The following is a 23,013-nucleotide window of genomic DNA, read 5'->3' as shown; positions in this document are numbered from 1 at the left end:
TCCTTAGAACGCCGGCTGCTTCCTCCCATCTCTGTTTGTTCATCTTCACCTCGAGGGAAAATCCAGTGAACCAAAAGCATGCAGCCTTTCTGTATGGATTTTATTTCCAATACAAACAGCTGGGCTTACCTTCCCTAGCTGAAGTGTCCATTTGCTAAGCAACTCTGAAGACAAGCATCATCAGATAAAATGAGCCACAATGTTTTCTGCATAACACACAATTACTTACAACGGATTGTGCAGATGGAGTAAATTAACGCACAGTAAGAGATTTAGAGACATGCCCAGCTCTGGGTCGGATGGAAAAACTCGACACACTACACAGTTTTCTTCCCGATGCAGGAAGAAATCTCGAATTGCACTTTTGGACTGCGTCTAGGGGAGAAGTTTATATGTGTGGAGGGGGAACATTTTGGTGAGTCAGGAAATACCATCCACATCTACCCAGATGAGCAGTGTCACCAACCTACAAATTCACCTGAAGCCCTACTAAGCATGGCCTTGAGAAATGGCATGGGGCCAGCAGCACCTGTCTGGCTCTGTTGGGAGCTTTTATGGCACCATCCCCGGCAGAGAAGGCATCTTGTATTCTAGAAGCTGATAATTCTTTGTGCTCCTTCCATAACAAATAAAAGTGCTTTGCATGCAAAATAAATACACTAAAGTAGGGGTTGGCAATCGATGGCCCAAGAACCAAATCCCGCCCGCCTCATGTTTTTGTATAGCCCAAGAGCTAAGAAGGATTTTTAGACTTTCTAATGGTTGAAGGGAATCAGAAGAAGCAAAATATATCATGGCATGTGAAGACGATATGAAATTCAAATTTCAGTTTCTATAAATAAGCTATATTGGAGACAACCCTGTCTGTTCATTGACATTTTGTCTCTGGCTGCTTTCATGCAGTAATGGTAGAGCTGAAGAGCTGTGACAGACTCTACGGCCCACAAAGTCCAAAATGTGCGCTCTCTGGCCCTACACAGAAACAGTTTACTGACCTTGCACTACAGTCCTAAGTGTCCCCACAGCCTGGCTTTGGAAAGACTTTGATGAAGAGAATTTGTTTCCCCCTCAAATCGAACATTTTCATGCCTCCTTTGAGGCAAAGTCACAGTGGCCAAGGCCATTGAGAAAGAATTTGCGTAGCCTGGATTTAAGGAGAAGCGTGGAGAAAACCACTTACGTAGGATCCGTAATCCACTGCCAGTGTCTGCAGAGCCCAGGGGAGCCCTAGGCCAATCAGAATGTCGAATACGTTGCTCCCAATGGAGTTAGACACAGCCATGTCTCCCATGCCTGCAAGGAAAACAGGTCACTCGAGTGAGGGAGGTGGCCACAGGGGAGCACAGGGGCCACACGATGGACACTTTCAGGCCTTGGGTCTGAGAGCCAGAGAGTCCTTTTGCCAGTTCCCATGCTTAGATCCCCCCCAGACCATCGCCGTACAATGACTGCGATTACAAAATGCCAAAACCACGTTCTATCGAAATGTTGACCTTACATCAACTATGATCACTGATCCAATGTAAGTGATTCCAAAAACCACAAATGGTTCCAGAAGCTCTGAGGACTCCCTACAGAAAGAACAGAACCTCACCAGTTCTGTGAAGCAGCTCACTAGCTCACTTACAATCACCCTATCTCCTCTGCCCTGCACTCAGTTCCTCTTCTAAACCATGAAGGAATATTTTTAAAATAACGTCCTCAGTAGAAGTTCGTGTGGATTTCTTGAAGACACAAGGCTAAGTTTTATAGCTACACATTGTGTTTGTTTAAAACCCGACACTCTAGCATATGTATCAGGCATATACATCCGAGGGGCTGCTGGGGAAGCGTGGCCACATGGGGGGTCCACCTGGGCAGGTGAACTGTGAGCTTGGTTTTGAAGGAAGGAAGGGGCTGCCTCACACTAAAAGCTGACCTCTGGGTGCTGCAGCTGTGGAAGCTCATGTATGGGGTCTGTACTCCCTAAGCCCCAGTTCTATAAGAAGGGCGTACGTTGTCCCTATCTCAGAGCTGCTGTTAAAATGAAATGAGACAGTGCACCCGATATGTCTTGTTCAGCATGCAACACTCAGGAAGGGTTACCTACCGTTATATTTATTTCAGTTTCCAGTGATGGAGAGGCAGGAACACAACCTCCAGAAGGGGCTGTGGGCTGCTATCTAGAAAATGTCTCTGTCTTCCTCAAAGGTGCCTTGTTTCTGGCTCCTCTGTTCCCAGGAAGCCTCTGACCTACAAGGCTCTGAAGTCACCCTTCAGTCTTTCAAGCCAGAATCTGGTGCCCATGGATTGCCCCCAGGTAGGGAGGCCTTCCTTTCTCCCCGCACTGCCCCCCCCCCGCCCCACCGCTCCATGCACTCCTGGAGGCCCCACCTTGTCTGGCCACGATGAGGCTGGCCATGCAGTCAGGCACGCTGGTCCCAGCGGCCAGAAAGGTGATCCCCATGATGACATCAGGAATCCCCAGAGTGAAGCCGATGATGGTGACCTGGAAGGAGGAGAGGGGCGCTAAGCAGAGGTCCATCTCCAGCCCTTACTGCCTGATCAAGGCACAGGAAGGGTTACACTCTGGGCTGTCTCTCTGGGAGGCAATGTTTCTGCTCTCTGTATTAATACAGGGAATGTGGGACACTGGGATGCAGACCAAGGCTGCTGGCTCACGGAACAGTGCAGAACAGACCCCAGGATTTCCACCAAAAGATGTGCTGTTTTCATCTGTTCCTTTTAGGAGTGGTAGGGAAATGGAGTTCCCAGGAAGGCAATCTTGTGACAGACTACTTGAACTCAGGATGGTCCTGGGAGGCCCAGAGTGGATGGCTGCTGTGCTGTGCTTGGGATGGGAGCACCCTCGCTGGGGAGGTGTGATGGGGGCTTACTTTACACCAGCCAGGCTTCCCTGGTCAGAAAGGCCATCACCAGCTGACTGCTCTTCTCTCTCCCTTGAAGCCAGGTAGCAATGTCGTTGCCACTCTCCTTGTCAACGTTATTGTAATAGCTTATGTTCCTTTAGTACGTGGGCGCGGTGCTGAGTGGTTTTCACTGAATTAATTTCCACAACAACCCTATGGGGTAGATGCTATTATGATGCCATTTTTCAGATGAGGAAACTGAGGCTGGGGGAAGTATTCGCCCAAGTCACATGCTGCTAGTAAGTGGCAGAGGGGGATTCCAAAGGGGCAGTTGGGCTCATTTGCCTAGGTAGCCCCTCTTTTGAAACAGAAGGGGTTTTAGCCAGAGGGTAAGAACAAGATACTGAAACCTTTCTGCTGTTACAGAAATGAGCCCATTCGTGCCCCCAACTTCCACATGGGAAAGCTGAGAGGAAGGCCCTTGGTGAGACAGCGTGATCAAGGGGCCAGTGGCAAGAGAGGTAAGTGGAGATGCTGGCCTAAGAAGACAGTTTGCAAGAGCTGAAGCTATTAGGTCATTTTAGGGCATCACTTGATTGCCTCATTTTGTAGAAAATTGCAAGAAATGCAAACCCCATGTTGTAAGTAGCACATTCTTCTCATGGGCCAGCTATGGAGAGACATACCTATGTGGGAAACCCGGACTTCACTCCAAAGGCCACACTGGTCTCTCCCTCTCCAGAGGTTTGGGGAATGTTGGTTAAATCCCTTGAGATGCCTCACCTGCTCCCTTTCTGACCAGAGAACGCACCTGGGTGCTGAATCTAACTTAAGCATGGCCTCGGGGCTTTCTGGCTTCAGTCTCCAGGGAGGAAAGTGGGATGGTGAAATATTTCTAAAATATTTCTCTTTCTTTGCTTGAGAAGCTGGCAGCCCTTGTCTCTCCTTTCTAACCTTCAATTCAGACCCCGTAGGACGTGGAAGGCAGTGGTGCTTCAGGTATGTGCAAGCCATTAGGATTACGCTTGGGGGGATCTGGGGTTGGGGGAATTCATTATCCAGGTGGCTGGAATTAGGTCTCCTGCCTCTCTTTGTTTTCTCCCTTAAAAGCAAACCTGTTCCTGAGTTGATTCTGTGTGTGTACAACCACATGCGTGTCAAAGTGGAACTGTGCTCCATAGGGTTTTCAATGCTGACTTTTCAGAAGTAGGTCACCACGTCTTTATTCTGAGGTGCCTCTAGGTGGACTCCAATCTCCAAACTTTTAATTAGCAGTTGAGCACGTTAACCATTTGTACCATCCAGGGTCTTTTTCTCCCTTACTTTTGGCCATTTCTCAGGACTTATCGGTCCCCCCACCAGATGAGAAGAAGGAAAGCAGAAGGAGGGTGAACCGCAGATTAGTCAACTAGTTGGCTTGTTAGTAAACTTCAGAAAAAACCACTGAGCCCTTGCAGTCAGGGACAGTGACACTGTTACCCAGACTTGGAACAGAAGGGGAATTCGATGCATATGTCAAATAAAAAAAAGTAATAATTGCAGAATGAGGGAGAGACCCTTAGCTGTGAGATACGGATTTTAAAGAACGTCGTCATTTTGTCTGCGACCCTGAAGGCAAGGGATAGTTATGAGTTAATAGAGTCAGGGTTACAAATTTGCTCTTGTCTCCAAATAATCTTTTCAAAACCCTTTCTTAACTCTTGAGTTTAATTCTCCAGAATTTATATTTCTGCTCAACACTCAAGCAAGATTAATTTAGATTTGCATAGCTTTCTCATGGCTTTTAATTTCTGCTCAACTCCAGTTCTACTGACTTGGGTTTGCTCTCCAGTAAAAAGAGTAATCAGAAACGGACAATGCATTCTGGACAGCTGGGTTTCCTAAAACTGCTTCACACCAGAGACTTTTTTTGAGCCACACGTTCACAACCGATGTCAATCGTGGGATCATTATTTTAGCCTCAGAAGGACCTTGGAGGGGTCACTGAGTCCAATGAACTCTTTCCGTGGTTGAGGAAAGTGAGACTGAGATCGAGCAGTGACTGTGATAGAGCAGACCCAGAAAAAAAAACCATCAGTCCCCAATTGCTCAAGTCTTTCCTCCGTGATTTCTGCTCTACGACTCTGCTGTTCTGTCCGCTAAAGTGGGCAAAATACACGGGTAGACAGACAGATAGGTAGGTAGATAGATAGATAGCTGATGCTGAGTCGGCTCTGACTCCTAGTGGCCTTATACACAACAGAACAAAATGCTGCGTGGTCCTCTGTCACCCTCATGACTGCCAGCATGTTCAATTCCATTGCTGCAGCTATTGTGCCAATCCATCTCACCAAGGGTCTCCCTTGGCCTCTTTAGCCCTCTACTTCACCGAATATGATGTCCTCCTCCAGTGATTGATCCCTCCGGATGACGTGTCCAAAGCTAGTGAGTCGAACAACGTTCTGTTGTGATCCACAGGCTTTTCATGACCTCATTTTCAGAAGGCCTTTCTTCCTAGTCTTAGTCTGGAAGCGCCAGTAAAACCCGTCCACCATGGGTGACCCTGTTGGTATTTGCAATACCAGTGGCATAGCTTCTAGCATCATGGCAACACGTAAACCTTCACAGTATGACAAACTGAGAGATGGGTGGGAGTAGGTGGAGTATACTTCCCCCACTCCACTGACGACGGACTTGGCCATTGGAGCGTGGGTGGGAGTGAGTGTGTCCGCTCCAAGCCGTGGTCCTAAGAGACACCCTGTGTCTCCACTTGTCCTCTTGCATGCCAGTAGTCAGCCATAAGAGCATTCCCCAATAGGCACTGGTCCAGGGAAAGTGAGCAAACCCATAGAGCAGACCTGAACCCAACCTGCTGCCTGAATCAGACTTGACCAGCTGTAGTCAAAGCAGAGCTGCTCAGCCATCCCCACCTAAGAGTATTCAAACCACCAGTTGCAGACCTGTGAGCGTGGGAATGAATGCTGCGGTTCTCGACCACTGAGGTGAGGGGAGGTTTGTTAATGGCTGGAACCCCAAACCGCACTTCCCCCTTAGGAGTGGTTTTCTCTCCAGGGGTCTAGCAGGGCCAGGGTCCTCGACACACTCACCATCCACACCATCATGTAGGAGAAGGCTGCGATCCACAGCGTGGAGGAAGCGAACGTCACCATGAACCACTTCTCCCAGCGGGGCTTGTTGCAGTTGGGGACAGTGAAGTATAAGACAAAACTCAGGGGCCAGGTGAATGCCCATTTCACTGTTTCCAGTTTACCAGCTGGAAAAATAAAAAAAGGCAAAAAAATCAGCTTTGGATCTCTGCTCTACCAGTCCTCAGCATAGCTTCCCCCCAGACACTCACATCCTAATTATTATACTGCTCTTTCCCTAAGGGACTCAAATGCCTTCCCACTGACAACAGAACAAGATGTAAAACAACACGTGGGATTAAAAAAATATATATCCATCGCCCACCTGCTAGCTATGCTTCCAGAATTAATAGATAATTCACTCTGAGCAAGGGGATGGCAATGGGTCAGATGGTGAAAGATGAGGAAAACAATCCTCAGGACACGGGCAGGGGTGCAGTGTGCGTGTGAATGTGCATGTAGTATGTGTGTGCAGTGTATGTGCAGTGTTGCAGTGTCTGTGTGTGCTATGTGTGTACAGTGTGTGTACAGTGTGTGTGCACAGTGTGCAGTATGTGTGCAGTGTTACAGTGTGCAGTGTGTGTGTGCAGCGTGTGCAGTGTGTGCTGCAGTGTGCAGTGTGTGTGCAGTGTCTGCACTGTGTGTGTGCAGTGTGCAGTATGTGTGTGTAGTGTGCAGTATGTGTGTGCAGTGTGCAGTGTGTGCAGTGTGCAGTATGTGTGTGTAATGTGCAGTGTGCAGTACGTGTGTGCGGTGTGTGTGTGCAGTGTGTGTGTGTACAATGTGTGTAGTGTGTGTGTGTGCAGTGTGGTCTGTATGTAAACCACCCATGTGCATCTGTTTTCCACGTGGATAAGTAAGCAAAATCTTTCCAGATTATGTGGGGTCAGTGGACATCAGCGGACACAGCGCCATCTAGTGGAACAGCTCAGCATTATATGTGTAAAAACCCCAAACCAAACCTTTTGCCCTGGAGTCAGTTCTGACTTAGGACAACCCCATAAGGCAGTGTAGAACTACCCCATAGGGTACTCTCGGCTGTATTCTTTATGGAAGAAGATTGCCAGGCCTTTCTTCTGTAGCCCTGCTGGGTAGGTTCGAACTACCAACCTTTAGATTAGCTCACTGAAATACTGAGAGATTATTTGAAGGCTCTCGTAGTTGTCAAAATGCTGGGCATGTGTCTCCGGAGCTGACATGGATTTGCATATTAAGGATCTCTGACTGCTTCACAGCTTGCTAACGCCCTGGTTCCACACAGAGGATGGCGGATCTGGCCTGCTGACCACGTCAGCTTCGCCTGTGCTGCCTGTGTCCTTTGTGTGTCAGAGACACCCACGAGCGCTTTTCTCCGTGAACGCCTTGGCCTGTGTCCTCAGATTCGGGAGGCATACTAAGCCTCCTTTGGTCTTTCTTACCATTCTGCCTAATGCCGACTTGCAATGCCGACTCGCCTCTGGAAAGAGATACGCATACATATATCTACTTCCCACCTCCGCTGGAATACATAACAGGCACCCCCAGCAAGTTCCCTATGTCCCCTTCCTATCAATCTCCCGTCCCTGTCAACACAGAGTAGTTTTTCCTGTTCTTGAATCTCAAATAAAGGAAGCAATATAGTATGTATTTTTATGTCTACCTTCTTTTATTCAATGTAATATTTCTTGAGATTCATTCACAGATTAGTATTTCCTTCCTTTCGATTGCGGCATAGTATTCCGTTGTATGAATATACCACAGTTTTAGGAGAGTATGACTAAAGTGGCCACGAACATTCTTGTACAGGTCTTTTCATGGGCATGTTTTCATTTCTCTTGGGGAAGAGAAATTCCACCCAGGAGTAGAATTGCTGAGGCATAGGGTGTGTGTCTATTTAACTTCATAAAGAACTGCCAAACAGTCTTCCAAAATGGTCATATGTACCATTTTATATTCCCATTAGAGTTAGGAAGAGTTTTTCAGTGATGCCATGTTGAACAATGATTAATAAAATGTTTAGTAACATTTATTCCCTGTGTTCATACCAATGCCCACTGTCCACTGCCGTCGAGTCGATTCATACCAATATCCAGTACTTATTTCATACATTTCTTACAGTAGCCTGTCCCCAAATAGTTTCCTAAGGCTGCATTAGAAAAGTTACATAAAATCATTTCTGCGCCCCCTGTTCTTCCCTGGACCACTAGGCTCTGGGGTGGGGGTGAGGACTACCCAAATTCCCTAAGATTCAGTTTCCTCATCTGTAAAATGTAGCTATGGGAGCACTGAGTTCAGAGTTTCCAGGAGAAATAAATGAGATTATACAAGGACAGGGAGTGAGACAAGGGAAGCCCGAAAGTCACTCCAGTAAAAAAAAAAACCCGAGCCATTCCTGATTCTTCTTCCCTTTCTTTCATCCCCAACATCCGACTCTGGCTGCCTGCCAAGTGCATTCCCAATCTATTTGCATGTCACCACCCCCACAGCTTCCGCCTAGCCAGATGGCCTCATCTGTGACCTGGCCTAGGACCTGGCTTCCTCACTGACTCACAGCTTCCACTCCCGCCCCACCTCCACCCTTTCTCCATCACCAGCCAGAGGAATATTCTTGAAAAGCAAATCGGGCAATGCCACTTACCTGTTTTAAAACCTTCCACTGGCTTCCACTGCCCCTAGAGTAAGACCAGCCCTGGTCAAGGGGCCCACAGGAGCCTGCCTGATTTGCCCCCACCCCTCCCACTCACGGCACTCCTGTAGCCCCAGCTTTCTTTCTGCTCTGTCATGTAGGCCACCTCACTGATCAAATGTCCCCTGACCCCTCAGGTCACCTCATCTAAACAAGACCCAACCCACCTCACTCACTTCTGTTTACTTCAGGGCAAGTTTTTCCTGTGTGAAATTATCAGGTTTATGTCTTTCCTCATTGATTTTTGGTCTTCCCCAAACTAGGACAGAAACCCTCCGAGGACAGAAGACTCTAGTTTGTTCACTGTCATGGTCTGAATTATGCGTCTGCCCCAAAATGTGTGTCTCAATTTGGCTGGGCCATGATTCCCAGTATTGTGTGGTTGTCCTTCATTTTGTGATTGTAATTTTAGGTTAAAGAGGATTAGGGTGGGATTGTAACACCCTTACTAAGGTCACATCCCTGATCCAATGTAAAGGGAGTTCCCTTGGGTTGTGGCCTGCACCACCTTCTATCTTACAAGAGATAAAAAGGAAGGGAGCAGAGAGTTGGGGGCCTCACACCACCAAGAAAGAAGCACCGGGAGCAGAGCACATCCTTTGGACTGCGGTTCCTGCGAGGAGAAGCTCCTAGTCTAGGGGAAGATTGACGAGAAAGACCTTCCTCCAGAGGTGACAGAGAGAAAGTCTTCCCCTGGAGCTGACACCCTGAATTTGGACTTGTAGCCTACTAGACTGTGAGCAAATAAACGTCTCTTTGTTAAAGCCATCCACTTGTGGTATTTCTGTGACAGCAGCACTAGATGACTAAGACGGAATTTGGTACCGAGAATATGGTGCTGTTCTAACAGATAACTAAAATGTGGAAGCGGTTTTGAAACTGTGAATGGATGGAGGAGCAGCAGCAGCAGAGGACTGGCAGCAGCAGAACCATAAAATTAGTGGGAGACAGTGCTGGAGCCGACCCATGGAGCAAGAGAGCTGAATGCCTGTGTGTAGGAGACTTCCTGGTGGAGTGGGGTGCCTCCGGGCACTTATTGGTGAAGCTACAAAGCTTTGGAACACTTGCCCCAGCAGGACAGATGCGGATGTGAGGTCTGAGGAGCAGAGAGTCCAAGAAACCAGGAAGCAGAAGCTGAAGAGACAAGGAACACAAGAAGCTGAGCTGCCTTCGTCTCAAAAGGTGTGACCATGACCTCTGAGGTTTCAAATGGTGAAGCCACAGCCTCTGGTGTTTCTAAGGGTAGAGTCGCCACTCAGATGGACTGGGAGAATGGTGCGCCTAAAGCCAAGGGAGCAGAATGGCTGTCCCACTGGGCCTGGAAGGTGGAGCTGAAGCCCAGGGCTGAGGAGCCTCCACTCAGAATTCAGAGAGTGTGGCTAATATCTAGAGTCTGGAGGGTAGGGCTATTGTGTAAATTGTCTCAGAACAGAGGGTTATTTTCAAAGCCTTGAGGGCTAATGTAATGCGTTCTTCTGATTTGCTTGGTGCCTGTTATCCCTTCTTTTCCTCCAGCTTCTTCCGTTTGTAATGGAAATCTCTTGCTTGTGCCTGTTCTGCCATTGCACCTTTGCAGGAAGATACTTGTAGTCTAGATTTCATAGATGAAGAGGAATTTTTGGATTTTGGACTTGGAGTTATGACTTTTGCTATGATATGATGGGGTGAATATGTTTTGCATGTTGTTGCAAGGATGTGATTTTTGGGGGTCAAAGGGTGGAATGTCATGGATTGAATTACGTCCCCCCAAAAACGTGTGTATCAATTTGGCTGGGCCACGATTCTCAGTATTGTGTGGTTGTCCTCCATTTTGTGATTGTAATTTTATGTTAAAGAGGATTAGGGTGGGATCTAACACCCTTACTAAGGTCACATCCCTGATCCAAGATAAAGGAAATTTCCCTGGGGTGTGGCCTGTACCACCTTTTATCTTACAAGAGATAAAAGGGAAGGGAAGTGAGCAAGAGAGTTGGGGACCTCACACCACCAAGGAAGAAGCACTGGGAGCAGAGCGTGGCCTTTGAACCTGGGATTCCTGCAAGAAGCTCCTAGTCTAGGGGAAGACTGACGATAAAGACCTTCCTCCAGAGCTGACACAGAGAGAAAGTCTTCCCCTGGAGCTGACGCCCTGAATTTGGACTTCTAGACTACTAGACTGTGAGAAAATAAATTTCTCTTTGTTGAAGCCATTCACTTCTGGTATTTCTGTTATAGCAAAAGAGTGGAATAGCAGCACTTGATAATTAAGACATTTACCGTTGTATTTTTTTTCTTTTTTTACAGTTTTCTGCAGATGTATTTTTTTCTCATGCCTTATGAGTCAGGATCGACTTGAAGGCAATGGTTTTTTTTTTTTTTTTTTTTTTTTTTAGCATTATTTGGTTAATTTTATTGTGCTTTAGGTGAAAGTTTACAGTGCAAATTAGTTTCTCATTAAAAAATTGTTTTGTGACATTAGCTGCAATCCCTGCAATGTGTCAGCACTCTCCTCCTTTCCTTTATACCCTGGGTTCTCTGCATCCATTTGTCCAGGTTTCCTGTCCCTTCCTGCCTTCTCGTCTTTGCTTTTGGGCAGGTGTTGCCCATTTGCTCTTGTATACTTGACTGAACTAAGAATCATGTTCCTCAGGTGTGTTATTGTTTTTTTTATGTTGTTGTTAGGTGCCGTCGAGTGGGTTCCGACTCACAGCGACCCTATGCACAACAGAACGAAACACTGCCCGGTCCTGCGCCATCCTTACAATCGTTGTTATGCTTGAACTCATTGTTGTAGCTACTGCGTCAATCCACCTTGTTGAGGGTCTTCCTCTTTTCCACTGACCCTGTACTCTGCCAAGCATGATGTCCTTCTCCAGGGACTCATCCCTCCTGACAACATGTCTAAAGAATGTAAGACGCAGTTTTGCCATCTTTGCCTCTAAGGAGCATTCTGGCCCCACTTCGTCCAAGACAGATTTGTTCGTTCTTTTGGCAGTCCATGGTATATTCAATATTCTTCACCAACACCACAATTCAAAAGTGTCAACTCTTCTTTGGTCTTCCTTATTCATTGTCCAGCTTTCACATGCATATGATGTGATTGAAAATACCGTGGCTTGGGTCCGGCGCACCTTAGCCTTCAAGGTGACATCTTTGCTCTTCAACACTTTGAAGAGGTCCTTTGCAGCAGATTTGCCCAATGCAGTGCGTCTTTTGATTTCTTGACTGCTGCTTCCATGGCTGTTGATTGTGGATCCAAGGAAAATGAAATGCTTGACAACTTCAGTCTTTTCTCCGTTTATCATGATGTTGCTTATTGGTCCAGTTGTGAGGATTTTTGTTTTCTTCATGTTGAGGTGTAATGCATGCTGCAAGCTGTGGTCTTTGATCTTCATTAGTAAGTGCTTCAAGTTCTCTTCACTTTCAGCAAGCAAGGTTGTGTCATCTGCATAACACATGTTGTTAATGAGTCTTCCTCCAATCCTGATGCCCCATTCTTCTTCATATAGTCCAGCTTGTCAGATTATTTGGTCAGCGTACGGATTGAATAGGTATGGTGAAGGAATACAACCCCAACGCATACCTTTTCTGACTTTAAACCAATCAGTATCCCCTTGTTCTGTCCGAACAACTGCCTCTTGATCTATGTAAAGGTTCCTCATGAGCACGATTAAGTGTTCTGGAATTCCCATTCTTCGCAGTGTTATCCATAGTTTGTTTTATAGGCCTGTCTAATTAATTTCTGGCTGAGAGGTAGACTTCGGGAATGGCTTCAGTTCTGAGTTAGCAGGGTGTCTGGGGGCCATAGTCTCAGAGGTTCCTCAAGTCAGACCATTAAGTCTGGTCTTTCTTTGTGAATTTAAATTTTATTCTACATTTTTCTCCTGCTCTGTCCAGAACACTCTATTGTGATCCCTGTCTAAGCTGCCTGTGGCGGTAGCCGGGCACCATCTAGTTCTGGGCTCAGGCTGGTGGAGGCTGTGGTTCATGTGGTCTATTATCCCTCTGGACTAATATTTTTCTTATGTGTTTGGTTTTTTTTTTTTTTTTTCATTCTCCTTTGCTCTGGATGTGATGGGACCAAGAGATGTATCTTAGATGGCTGCTCGAAAGCTTTTAAGACCCCAGACGCTACTCATCAAAATAGAATGTAGAACATTTTCTTTATGAACTATGGTATGCCAATTGACCTAGATGTCCCCCGAGACCATGGTCCCTAGCCTTCAGCGCCCGTAATTTGGTTCCTCAAGGTGTTTGGATGTGTCTAGGAAGCTCCTAGGAATTTGCTTTGGTCAAGTTGTGTGATTTTCCCTACGTTGTGTGTTGTCTTTCCCTTCACCAAAGTTAACACTTATCTACTATTTAGTGATTTCCCGTCCTCACCCCTCCCCTCCCTTATAACCATCAAAGATTTTTTTTTCTTTGTGGAAACCTTATCATGAGTTTTCATAGTAGTGATCTCATACAATATTTGTCCTTTTGTGATTGACTTATTTCACTCAGCATAATGCCCTCCAGATTCTCCCATGTTGTGAGATGTTTCACAGATTCACCATTGTTCTTTATTGTTGCATAGTATGCCATTGTGTGTATGTACCATAGTTTGTTTACCCATTCATTTGTTGATGGGCACTTAGGTTGTTTCTATCTTTTTGCTATTGTGAATAATGCTGCAACGAATATGGGTGTGCATATCTTTTCACGTGATGCTCTTAATTCCCAGGGATATATTCCTAAAAGTGGTACTGCTGCATCGTATGATATTTCTATTTCTAGTTTTTTAAGGAAGAGTCATACAATTTTCCATAGTGGTGGTGCCATTTTACATTCCCACCAGCAATGCATAAAAGTTCCAGTGTCTGCACAACTTCTCCCATGTTTGTTATTTTATGTTTTTTTTTTTTTTTATCAGTGACAGTAATGTTGGGGTGAGATGGTATCTTCTTGTAATTTTCATTTGCATTTCTCTATTAATTAATGATTGCTAGCATTTCCTCATGTGTCTGTTAGCTGCCTGAATGTCTTCTTTGGTGAAGTGTAAGTTCATATCCTTTGCCCATTGTTTAATTGGATTATTTGTCTTTTTGTCATTGAGGTGTTGAAGTATTTTATAGATTTTAGAGATCAGACTCTTGTTGAATATGTCATAGCCTAAAAAAATTTTTTTTTCCCAGTCTGTAGGTTTTCTTTTTATTCTTTTGGTCAAGTCTTTTGATGAGCTTAAGTGTTTAATTTTCAGGAACAACCAGTTATCTAGTTTATCTTCTGGTGTTCGTGCATTGCAGCCCTTAACCAATGCAGTGGTTAAGCATTTGACTGCTAACTGAAAGGTTGCAGTTTGAATCCACCATCAGCTGTTCCTTGGAAACCCTACGGGGCAGTTCTACTCTGTCCTATAGGGTCACTATGAGTTGGACTTGACAGCAATGGGTTGGTTTGTGCATTGTTAGTTATGATTCGTAGTGTATTTATGCCATGTGTTAGGACACCTAGCATTATCCCTATCTTTTCTTTTGTGATCTTTATTGTTTTAAGTTTTATATTTAGATCTTTGATCCACTTAGAGTTAGTTTTTGTGTGTGGTGTAAGGTATGGTTCTTGTTTCATGTTTTTACAGATGGACATCCAGTTTTGCCAGCACGATTTGTCTTTTCCCCATTTAATGGACTTTGGTCCTTTGTCAAAGATCAGCTGACCATAGGTGGATGAATCTATGTTCTCTATTCTGTTCCACTGCTCTGTGTGTCAGTCATTCTACCAGTACCAGGTTGTTTTGACTACCATGGGTGTATAACAGATTCTGTGATCAGGTAGTGTGAGGTCTTCTACCTTGTTCTTTTTCTTCAATAATGCTTTATCAGGGGTCTCTTTCCTTTCCATAAAAAGCTGATTAGTTTTTCCATCTTGCTAAAGAATGCTGTTGGTGTTTGGATCAGCTTTACATTATATCTATAGATCAATTTGGGTAGAGTTGACATTTTCACAATGTTAAGTCTTGCTATTCATGAACATATGTTTTTCCACTTATGTAGGTCTCTTTTGGTTTGTTGCAACAGTGTTTTATAGTTTTCTTTGTATAAGTCTTTTGCATCCCTGGTTGGATTATTGGTTCACTCTTTGATTTCTTCTAATTCCCAGTTGTTTTAAGCAAGGTGTTATTCAGTTTCTATGTATTTGTTTTTTTTTTCCCCCTTGCTCTCCTGTTATGAATTTCTACTTTTATGTCATTGTGGCCAGAAAGAATACTTTGTATTGCTTCCATGTTTTGGATTTTCTTGAGAGTTGCTTTGTGCCCTAAAATGTGGTCTATTCTGGAGAATGTTCTATGTGCTTTGCAAAAGAATGTATATTTTTCTGTTGTTGGGTGGAGTGTTTTATATACGTTTGAGGTTGAGTTGGTTGATTATGGCCCTTAGATCTTCTGTACCTTTGCTGAGTTTCTTTCTAGTTGTTCTGTCCTTTACTGAGAGTGGTGTGTTGAAGTCTCCTACTATCACTGTGGAACTGTCTACTTCTCTTTTCAGTGCTGTCAGAGTTTGTTTTATGTATTTTGGAGCCCTGTTTTTGGGTGTGTAGGTATTTATTACAGTTATGTCTTCTTGGTGGATTGCTCCTTTAATCCTTATATGTCCTTCCTTCTCTTTTATGGTGGATTTTGTCTTATAGTCTATTTTATCTGACATTTATCTGCTGCTCTTTTTGGCTACTCGTTGCTTGACGTTTTTTTTTCTATCTTTTGATTTTTAATATATTTATGTTTTTGTGCCTAAAATGTGACTCTTGTAGACAGCATATTGATGGTACATGCTTCTTTTATCCATTCTGTCCCTCTCTGTCTCTTTACGACTTTCATGATATTTGAAAAGTTTTCTGCCAGCAAATCTTCAACAATCCTCCCTGTGTTTTCCATTTTCTCTCCCTGTTCTGGAACTTTGATTACGTGCAAATTTTTGCTCTTGACTATGTCCCACATAATTGTTAGGTTTTCTCCATTCTTTTCTTTGGTTTTTCCTCAAAGTGGTGTCCACGGATTTGTTTTCAGTCTCACTGATTCTGTCATTCACTGTTTCTAATTTACTCCTAAAACATTGTATGGAGTTGTCAATTTCTGAAATTTGTTATCTTTTGGATTTCTAGTTGCTGTTTTTGTATGATTTCTAGTTGTTTATTTATTTTGATGTTGTGTTCTTGTATTATTTTCCTGAATTCTTCTATTGCTTCATCTGTGTTTTCCTTGATTTTGGCTGTTTTCATTGGTTTTGTCTGTGCTTTCCATGATTCTGTCTATTTTTCCTTGGTTTTGTCTGTGTTTTCTTTGATTTCTTTTCTAATTTCTTGGAGAGGCCTAAATATTAAAAAAAAATATTAGTCTTTTGAATTCCATATCAGGCAGTTCCAATGCCTTTTATTCTACTGGAAGGTTATCTGATTCTTTATTTTGGTCATTTGTTGAAGCTATTTTGTCCTGCTTTTTTATATGTTTTGATATTTTCTGTTGTCTCCAAGACACTAAGGTATCAACTTCTTTATTTATTGATTGCATGTTTGTTTGTTTCATCCTGTTCCATTGTTCTGTTTTGATATGTCAGGCTGACTGGCCAGGTGTGCTTTGCTGATTGCTCATCTATGGGCACATGATAGCTCTCACCATGTTATCTGGGTGGGCCGGGCAGCAGCGGTCAGGGAGAGCCCGCTTCACTGTACACTGGTTTGGTGAGTTGGCTGTGTGTGAACTGGGTAGGCACTGTCTGCCTCCTGATGTTGGTCCAATGATGTGACAGGATTCAAAGCCCCTTTCCAGATGGTGGGGGTGTCTGATGGGGAGTGGTATGGGCTTGTTTCCCATCATTCAATAGCTGGTCAAGTGGTGGAGGGGAGCGGCAGTGTGGGTCCTGTGCCATGGGTGGCCCTGAGTCCCGGTGGCACTCTAGCAGCGGTGATGTCATGGGGGCTGGTGGGAAGTGGGGAAGGTGGTGTATAGGGCTAGGTGGGAGGGAGAAAGAAAAGGAGGAAAGAGAAGAAAAAAATGGTGATGCAGCTGGTGCTGGTGAGTAGGGGTGGGGTGGAGCTGGGGAGGGGAGGTAGTGTACTGGGCTAGGTGGGATGGAGAGAGGAAAGAAAGAATAAAAAATGGCATGGCAGGAGCTGGTGGGTGGTGGTCTGGTGACTCTCTAGCTGTGTTGGTACTGGGAGGCCAGGGAGAAGGGTGGGAGGTGGCATATGGGGCTAGGTGGGAGGTAGAAAGAAAGAAAAAAAAAAAAATGGCAGTGTGGCTGGGGCCAGCACGTGGGGGTGGAGAGGACCCCAGGGGGGTCGGTGGGGAGGGAGGGGGTGTGGCATATGGATCTAGGTGGGAGAAAGAAAAAAAGGAAAAGAAAGAAAAACAAATGAAAAAAATGGTGTGGCTGAGTTGGTGGGTGGGGGTGGGGCAGACCCTGGGCAGCAGGGGGCCAGTGGCTTTCTAGCTGTGGTGGAGTGGTGGGGGCCAGCAGGAAGGGGGTTAGGTAGTGTACAGAACTAGATGGGAGGGAAAAGAAGTAAAAGAAGAAAAAGAAAAAAAAAATGGCTGTGCCATGGGGGCAGGCAAGTGGGGGTGGGGTGGACCTGGGGACTTCTGGGGAGGGGAGGTGGTATATGCAGCTAGGTGTCAGGGAGAGTGAAAAAAAAAAAAAAGGAAAAAAATAGAAAAAAGAAAAGAAAAAATATGGCAGTGGGGTGGGAATTGACAGGAAAGGGGGGAGGTGGGAGGGAGAAAGGAAAGGAAGAAAGAAAGAAAAAACAGAAAAAAAGTCACACAGTAGGAGAGGCAGGGCGGGCCTGGTGGGTGGGTAGGGGACTTGTAGTATGGACCCTGGCAGTGGGGGCTGCCAGGATTGGGGGGGTTGCTTCTACTCAATAGAAGGGTGAGGGATGGGAAAGTGTTTCTCTGGTTACCAGGTGGTCTGTCTCCTGTTGAGAGCTCTGTGAAGTTGCCTTCCCATACTCCCTGTCTGGGGTCATTGCTGGCTGTGTTCCAAGATGGTGATGCTGTGCCATGTTACTTGGCAGGGTAGTATCTCCACTCCGTATCTATCCTTGTTCTGTGTTTTCCTTCAGTTTTTTCTTCCATTCAGTGTTTGATCTAGTTTTTTATCCCTTCATTTGATGCTTATGTTTCCAGGATTGACGATTGTATCTGTTTTGCTCAGTTTTTTGGGTCTTTGCTGCAGGGGGAAGGGATAGTACCTCTGTCTAGGGAGCCATGTTGGCTCTACCTCCTCACCATTCTATTTTGAATGCCTCAAATAGTGCAGGCCGTATAGTAGATGCTCATTAAATATTAATAATATTAACAGTAATAACGTTACTATGAAAAATATAATCAGATAGACTAAAGAAAATAATTTCTTTTTGTGAAGCTAAGGATATCCCACTTACAAGTACAGAATAAAGCAAAAAGAAACAATTATTATGAAATGGTAACAACAATCCTTCTTAAATTCTTTAAAAAAACGGAAGAGGAGGAAGCACTTCCTAACTTAGTCTATGAGGCCAGAATTACTCAGATACCAAAGCCAGACAAAGACACTACAAAAAAAAAGAAAGCTATTGATTAATATCCTTTTTAACACAGGTGTAAAAATCCTCAACAAAATACTAGCAAACTGAACCCCAAAGCATATTTAAATGATTATACACCTTAATCAAGTGGGGTTTATCCCAGGGATGCAAAGATGATTCAAGAGAAGAAAATCAATCAGCATAATCCCCCATGTTAATACAATGAACCACGTGATCACCTCAACTGATAGAGAAAAGACATTTGACAAAACCAACATCCCTCATGATAAAAAGACTCAGCACACTAGGAGTAGAAGGAAAAGTCCTCAACATGATTAAAAACATTTATGAGAAAGCCACAGCCCACATCGGACTCAACGGAGAAAGACTAAAACTTTCCCTCAAGACCAGGAACCACTGCTCGTCAACACTGTAACTTCTAGCCAGAGCAATTAGACAACAAAAAGGAATAAAAGGCATCCAAACCAGAAAGGAAGAAGTAAAACTATCTCTATTCAAAAAAACAGTATCCTATATAAAGAAAGGAAACCCTGGTGGCATAGTGGTTAAGAGCTATCAATCAGTCAAAGGCAGCTGTTCAAATCCACCAGGTGCTCCTTGGAAACTCTATGGGACAGTTCTGCTCTGTCCTGTAGGGTCACTATGAGTCAGAATTCACTCGACCGCTACAGAGTTTATACATATAGAAAATCCCAAAGAACCCACAGGAAAACTACTAGAGTTAACAAAGGAACTCAGCAAAGTTGCAAGGTACAGGATCAACTTGCAAAATTCTGTTGTGTTTCTATACACCAGCAAAGAACAATCCGAAAAGGAAATCAAGAAAACAATACGATTTACAATAACATCTAAAGGGTAAAATATCTAGGAATAAATTTAACCAGGGAGGGGAAAGCCTTGCACAATGAAAACTATAAAACATTATTGAAAGGAAAGGAAGAAGACCTGAACAAGTGGGAGACAGTCTGTGTTCATGGATTGGAAGAGTTAAGATGTCAATACTACCCAAAGCCATGTCTAAATTCAATGTAATCTCTATCAAAATTCCAACAGTGTTTTTTGAAGAAATGCAAGAGCCAGTCTTCCAATTCTATAGAATTGCAAGAGGTCCCAAATAGCCAAAAAATCTTGAAAAAGAAGAACAAAGTAAGAGGACTTACAGTTTCAGATTTCAAAATGTGCAATAAAAGTGCAGTCATCAAAACACTGGTATAAGGATAGACACATAGGCCGATGGAACAGAACTGAGAGTCCAGAAATAATCCCACACATCTATGACCAACTGATTTTCAACGATGGTGCCAAGGACATTTAACTGGTAGGAATAGTCTCTTCAACAAATGATGCTGGGACAAATAGTTATTCATATGCAAAAGAATGATGTTGGCCCCTCCTCACGCCATCTATGAAAATTTACTCAAAATGGCTCAATAACCTAAGAACTAAAACCATAAAACTTAGAAGAAAACATAGGGATAAAATTTTAAGACCTTGTTTTTGACAATGAATTATTAGATATGACACCAAAAGCACGAGCAACAAAAGACAAAATAGATTAATTGGATCTCATCAAAATTTAAAAAATTTGTCCATCCAAGGACTTTATCAACAAAATGAAGAGACAACCTACGGGTTGGCAGAAAATATTTAGGAATGATATATCTGGTAAGGGTTTAATATCCAGAATATATAAAGAACTCCTACAATTCAACAAAAACAACCCAATTAAAAAATAGGCAAAGGACTTAAATAGACATTTCTCCAGAGACAGACAAACAGCTAATAAACTGCATGAATAGGTGCTCAACACATTACTCATTAGGGAAATGCAAACCAAATCCACAATGAGAGGCTACTTCACACCTACTTAAAGACCAAAAACGACTAACCAAACCCACTGCCGCCAAGTCGATTCTGAGTCACAGCGACCCTACAGGACAGAGTGGAATTCCTTGAGCAACCAAGGGCTATAGTATGTGCTTTGCAAACTGTTTTTCAGGAGCAGGATAAGGCAGATAAGGATCCCATACATTAAAAAAAAAAAAAAAAATCAAACCAAACCCATTGGCGAAAAGTTGATTCTGACTCATGGCGAACCCATATGTTACAGAACAGAACTGCTTCCTAGGGTTTTCTTGGCTGTAATCTTTACAGAAGCAGGTCTCCAGGCCTTTCTTCCGCAGTGCTGCTGGGTGGGTTTGAACTGCCAACATTTCAGTTAGTAGTTAGTCCAGCACAAACCGTCTGTGCCACCCAGGTGCACACTGTAGTTAGTCTTAATTTCCATAAAGTTTTTCAATGGCTGATATATATAAAAAAAATATATGATATTTGTATATGTAGATATTACTGTACCTGTATTTATACTTGCATATATTTATAGGTTATATACATATAATAGGAAACCCTGGTGGCGTAGTGGTTAAGAGCTATGTCTGCGAACTAAAAGGTCAGCAATTCAAATCTACCAGGTGCTCCTTGGAAATCCTATGGGGCAGTTCTACTCTGTCTTATAGGTTTGTTATGAGTTGGAATCGACTTGACAGCAACAGTTTTTTTTAGTACATATAATATGCATAAACGGTTAACATGCTCAGCTGTTAATCAAAGGTTGTAGGTTCGAGTCCACCTAGAGGCCCCTCAGAAGAAAGGCCTGGCAACCAGCCATTGGAAACCCTGTGGAGCACAGTTCAACTCTGACAGACATGAATTGGAGTCGACTTAATGGTAACTGGTTATCATATACATATATGTATGTATGTATATATGAATAAAAAATATATATTTTTATTTATATATATATTATATATACATATATATGATTTTTTCATACGCTCCTTGGAAACCCTATAGGGCAGTTCTACTCTGTCCTATAGGGTTGCTATGAGTCGGAATGAACTCCACAGCAATGGGTTTGGTTTTTTTTTTTTTTTTTGTATATAATCATGTATGTGTTAATTATACTAAGGAAACACTGGTGGCATAATGGTTAAGTGCTACAGTTGCTAACCAACAGGTAAGCAGTTTGAATCCACAAGCCGCTCCTTGGAAGCTCTATGCGGTAGTTGTACCCTGTCCTATGGGGTGCTATGAGTTGGAATGGATTCAACAGCAACAGGCTTCGTTTGCTTTTTTTTAAAAATTATACTCACTATAGTCAAGTAGTCCTGGAGAGAAGAAAGCCCTGCAGACGGACGACGGAAGTGGAAAGCTCGTGCCCTTGGAGGATTACTACGAGGGAAAAATGCTCATCTTTTCAAGCCAAACCAACTTAACTCAGAGGACCCTAACACAAGGCTCCTAGGACTGAACCTTCCTAACTTCAGTGCTCTCTGCTGGCCTGAGTGGGACACTCTAGCCTGCCTACCCCTGAAATATGGTGTGCTTGCATTGAAATGGTTGTTCCTGAACAGGGAACATCAGGGGTGGAACTTACAAATAAGGTGCGTGGAACCCTAATAAAGGGATTGGTTCGTTTTGCCATCCTGCTAGGCTTGTGTGCTAGGCTTAAAGGAAGTCAATCCCAGAAGTGAAAATGGGACCTCACTACCATAAAGAAAGAAGAGCCAGGAGGTAGAACATGTCCTTTGGACCTGGGGTCTCTTTGCTGAGAACCTCCTAGACCCAGGAGACAGAGAGAGCTGTAACACCAGAGACGGTGTAAGGTGGTAAGAAGCAGTGGCAAAGAAATGGCAGCAGGAGAACCAGGAGACTGCCATAAGATGATGCAATGGCCTTCCCGGCCCATGGAGTAAGGCTACAGTGAGTGTGCTGACCCGCAGAGCAAAAGAGAGCTGTCAGCCTTCAGACAGGAGGCTTCCTGATGGAGTGGGATGCCCCTGGGCGCTTGTCGATGGAGCTAAAGAGCTTTGTAACACTTGCCCACACAGGGCAGAGGCCAGGCCTGGGAGGGGCTGAGGGCAGAGGGCTGAGAGAGGAGGATTGTCCAGAGGGGGCTGAGAGGAGCCTGTCCTGAGTGGGCTGAGAGAAGCCTGTCCTGAGGGGACTGAGAGGAGGCCTGCCCTGAGGTGGCTGAGAGGAACCTGTCCTGAGGAGGCTGAGAGGAGCCTGTCCTGAGGGGGCTGAGAGGAGCCTGTCCTGAGGGGGCCGAGAGGAGCCTGTCCTGAGAGGGCTGAGAGGAATCTGTCCTGAGGGGGCTGAGAGGAGCTGAGACAGCTGCCCCGCACTGAAGAAGGGAGACTTTGCCTATATGCCTCTTGATTCTGATCCTGAGCTGTAGCCTATTGATCCTGGTCCCAAGTTGTAACTAGATAAAAAAAAAAAAAAGAACTTCCCTAAAAAACCTCATAACTGTGAGTACAGTCTCTGAGTTCTGTGTGGCCACTGCAATGAATCATGGAACTCAGCAGAGACAGAGAGTGCTGTGGGAGGGACAGCTGGTGTCAGAGTCGGTAAAAGGGCTGGAGAGGGGAGGTATGTCTGACCTCCACCCACAGGAATCAGCGTTGGACTGACCTTGATTCTCATTATCCCTTTTGAAGTTAGACAAGTTCTGATGCTGCTGCTGGAACCTGACAATCCCAGATACTGTTCACGGAACTAGGAAGTTGAACATAAAATTTCTGAACTATATTGTGCCAATTGACTCAGTTGTTCCACAAGACTCTGGTTCTAATCCTTCAAACCCAGGAACCAGCCTTGGGCTGATGTTGCTGATTTTGATTCTTTTCCCCGCCTGGGAAGTTAGACGAAGAGGTCAGATGCCCCATGTTATTTTCACACTGTGTGACTCTAGTTCTCCAGTGCCCCCTACTCCAAGCGTGGCCCACGGACCAGCAGCATCAGTGTCACCTCCCGGGGGCTTGTTAGGAAT

The 23,013-nt window shown here is 44.4% G+C and overlaps 1 protein-coding gene across 1 annotated transcript in view; it reads right to left on the bottom strand.

Moving 5' to 3' along the window:
* SLC24A3 (solute carrier family 24 member 3) overlaps positions 1–23,013 on the bottom strand; it is a 677,514-nt gene that overhangs the window by 31,408 nt on the left and 623,093 nt on the right. The window contains exons 13-15 of the mRNA XM_049870001.1: positions 5,936–6,102; positions 2,374–2,488; positions 1,181–1,293 (exon numbers count right to left, since the gene is read on the bottom strand). Coding sequence (XP_049725958.1) covers positions 1,181–1,293; positions 2,374–2,488; positions 5,936–6,102 — 395 coding nt within the window. The remainder of the gene's footprint in view (positions 1–1,180; positions 1,294–2,373; positions 2,489–5,935; positions 6,103–23,013) is intronic.

This window comes from Elephas maximus, chromosome 25 (genome assembly GCF_024166365.1).
Source record: "Elephas maximus indicus isolate mEleMax1 chromosome 25, mEleMax1 primary haplotype, whole genome shotgun sequence".
NCBI lineage: Eukaryota > Metazoa > Chordata > Mammalia > Proboscidea > Elephantidae > Elephas > Elephas maximus.
The sequence above is the reverse complement of the archived record's forward strand: the minus strand, read 5'-3'. Positions and strand labels throughout refer to the sequence as shown.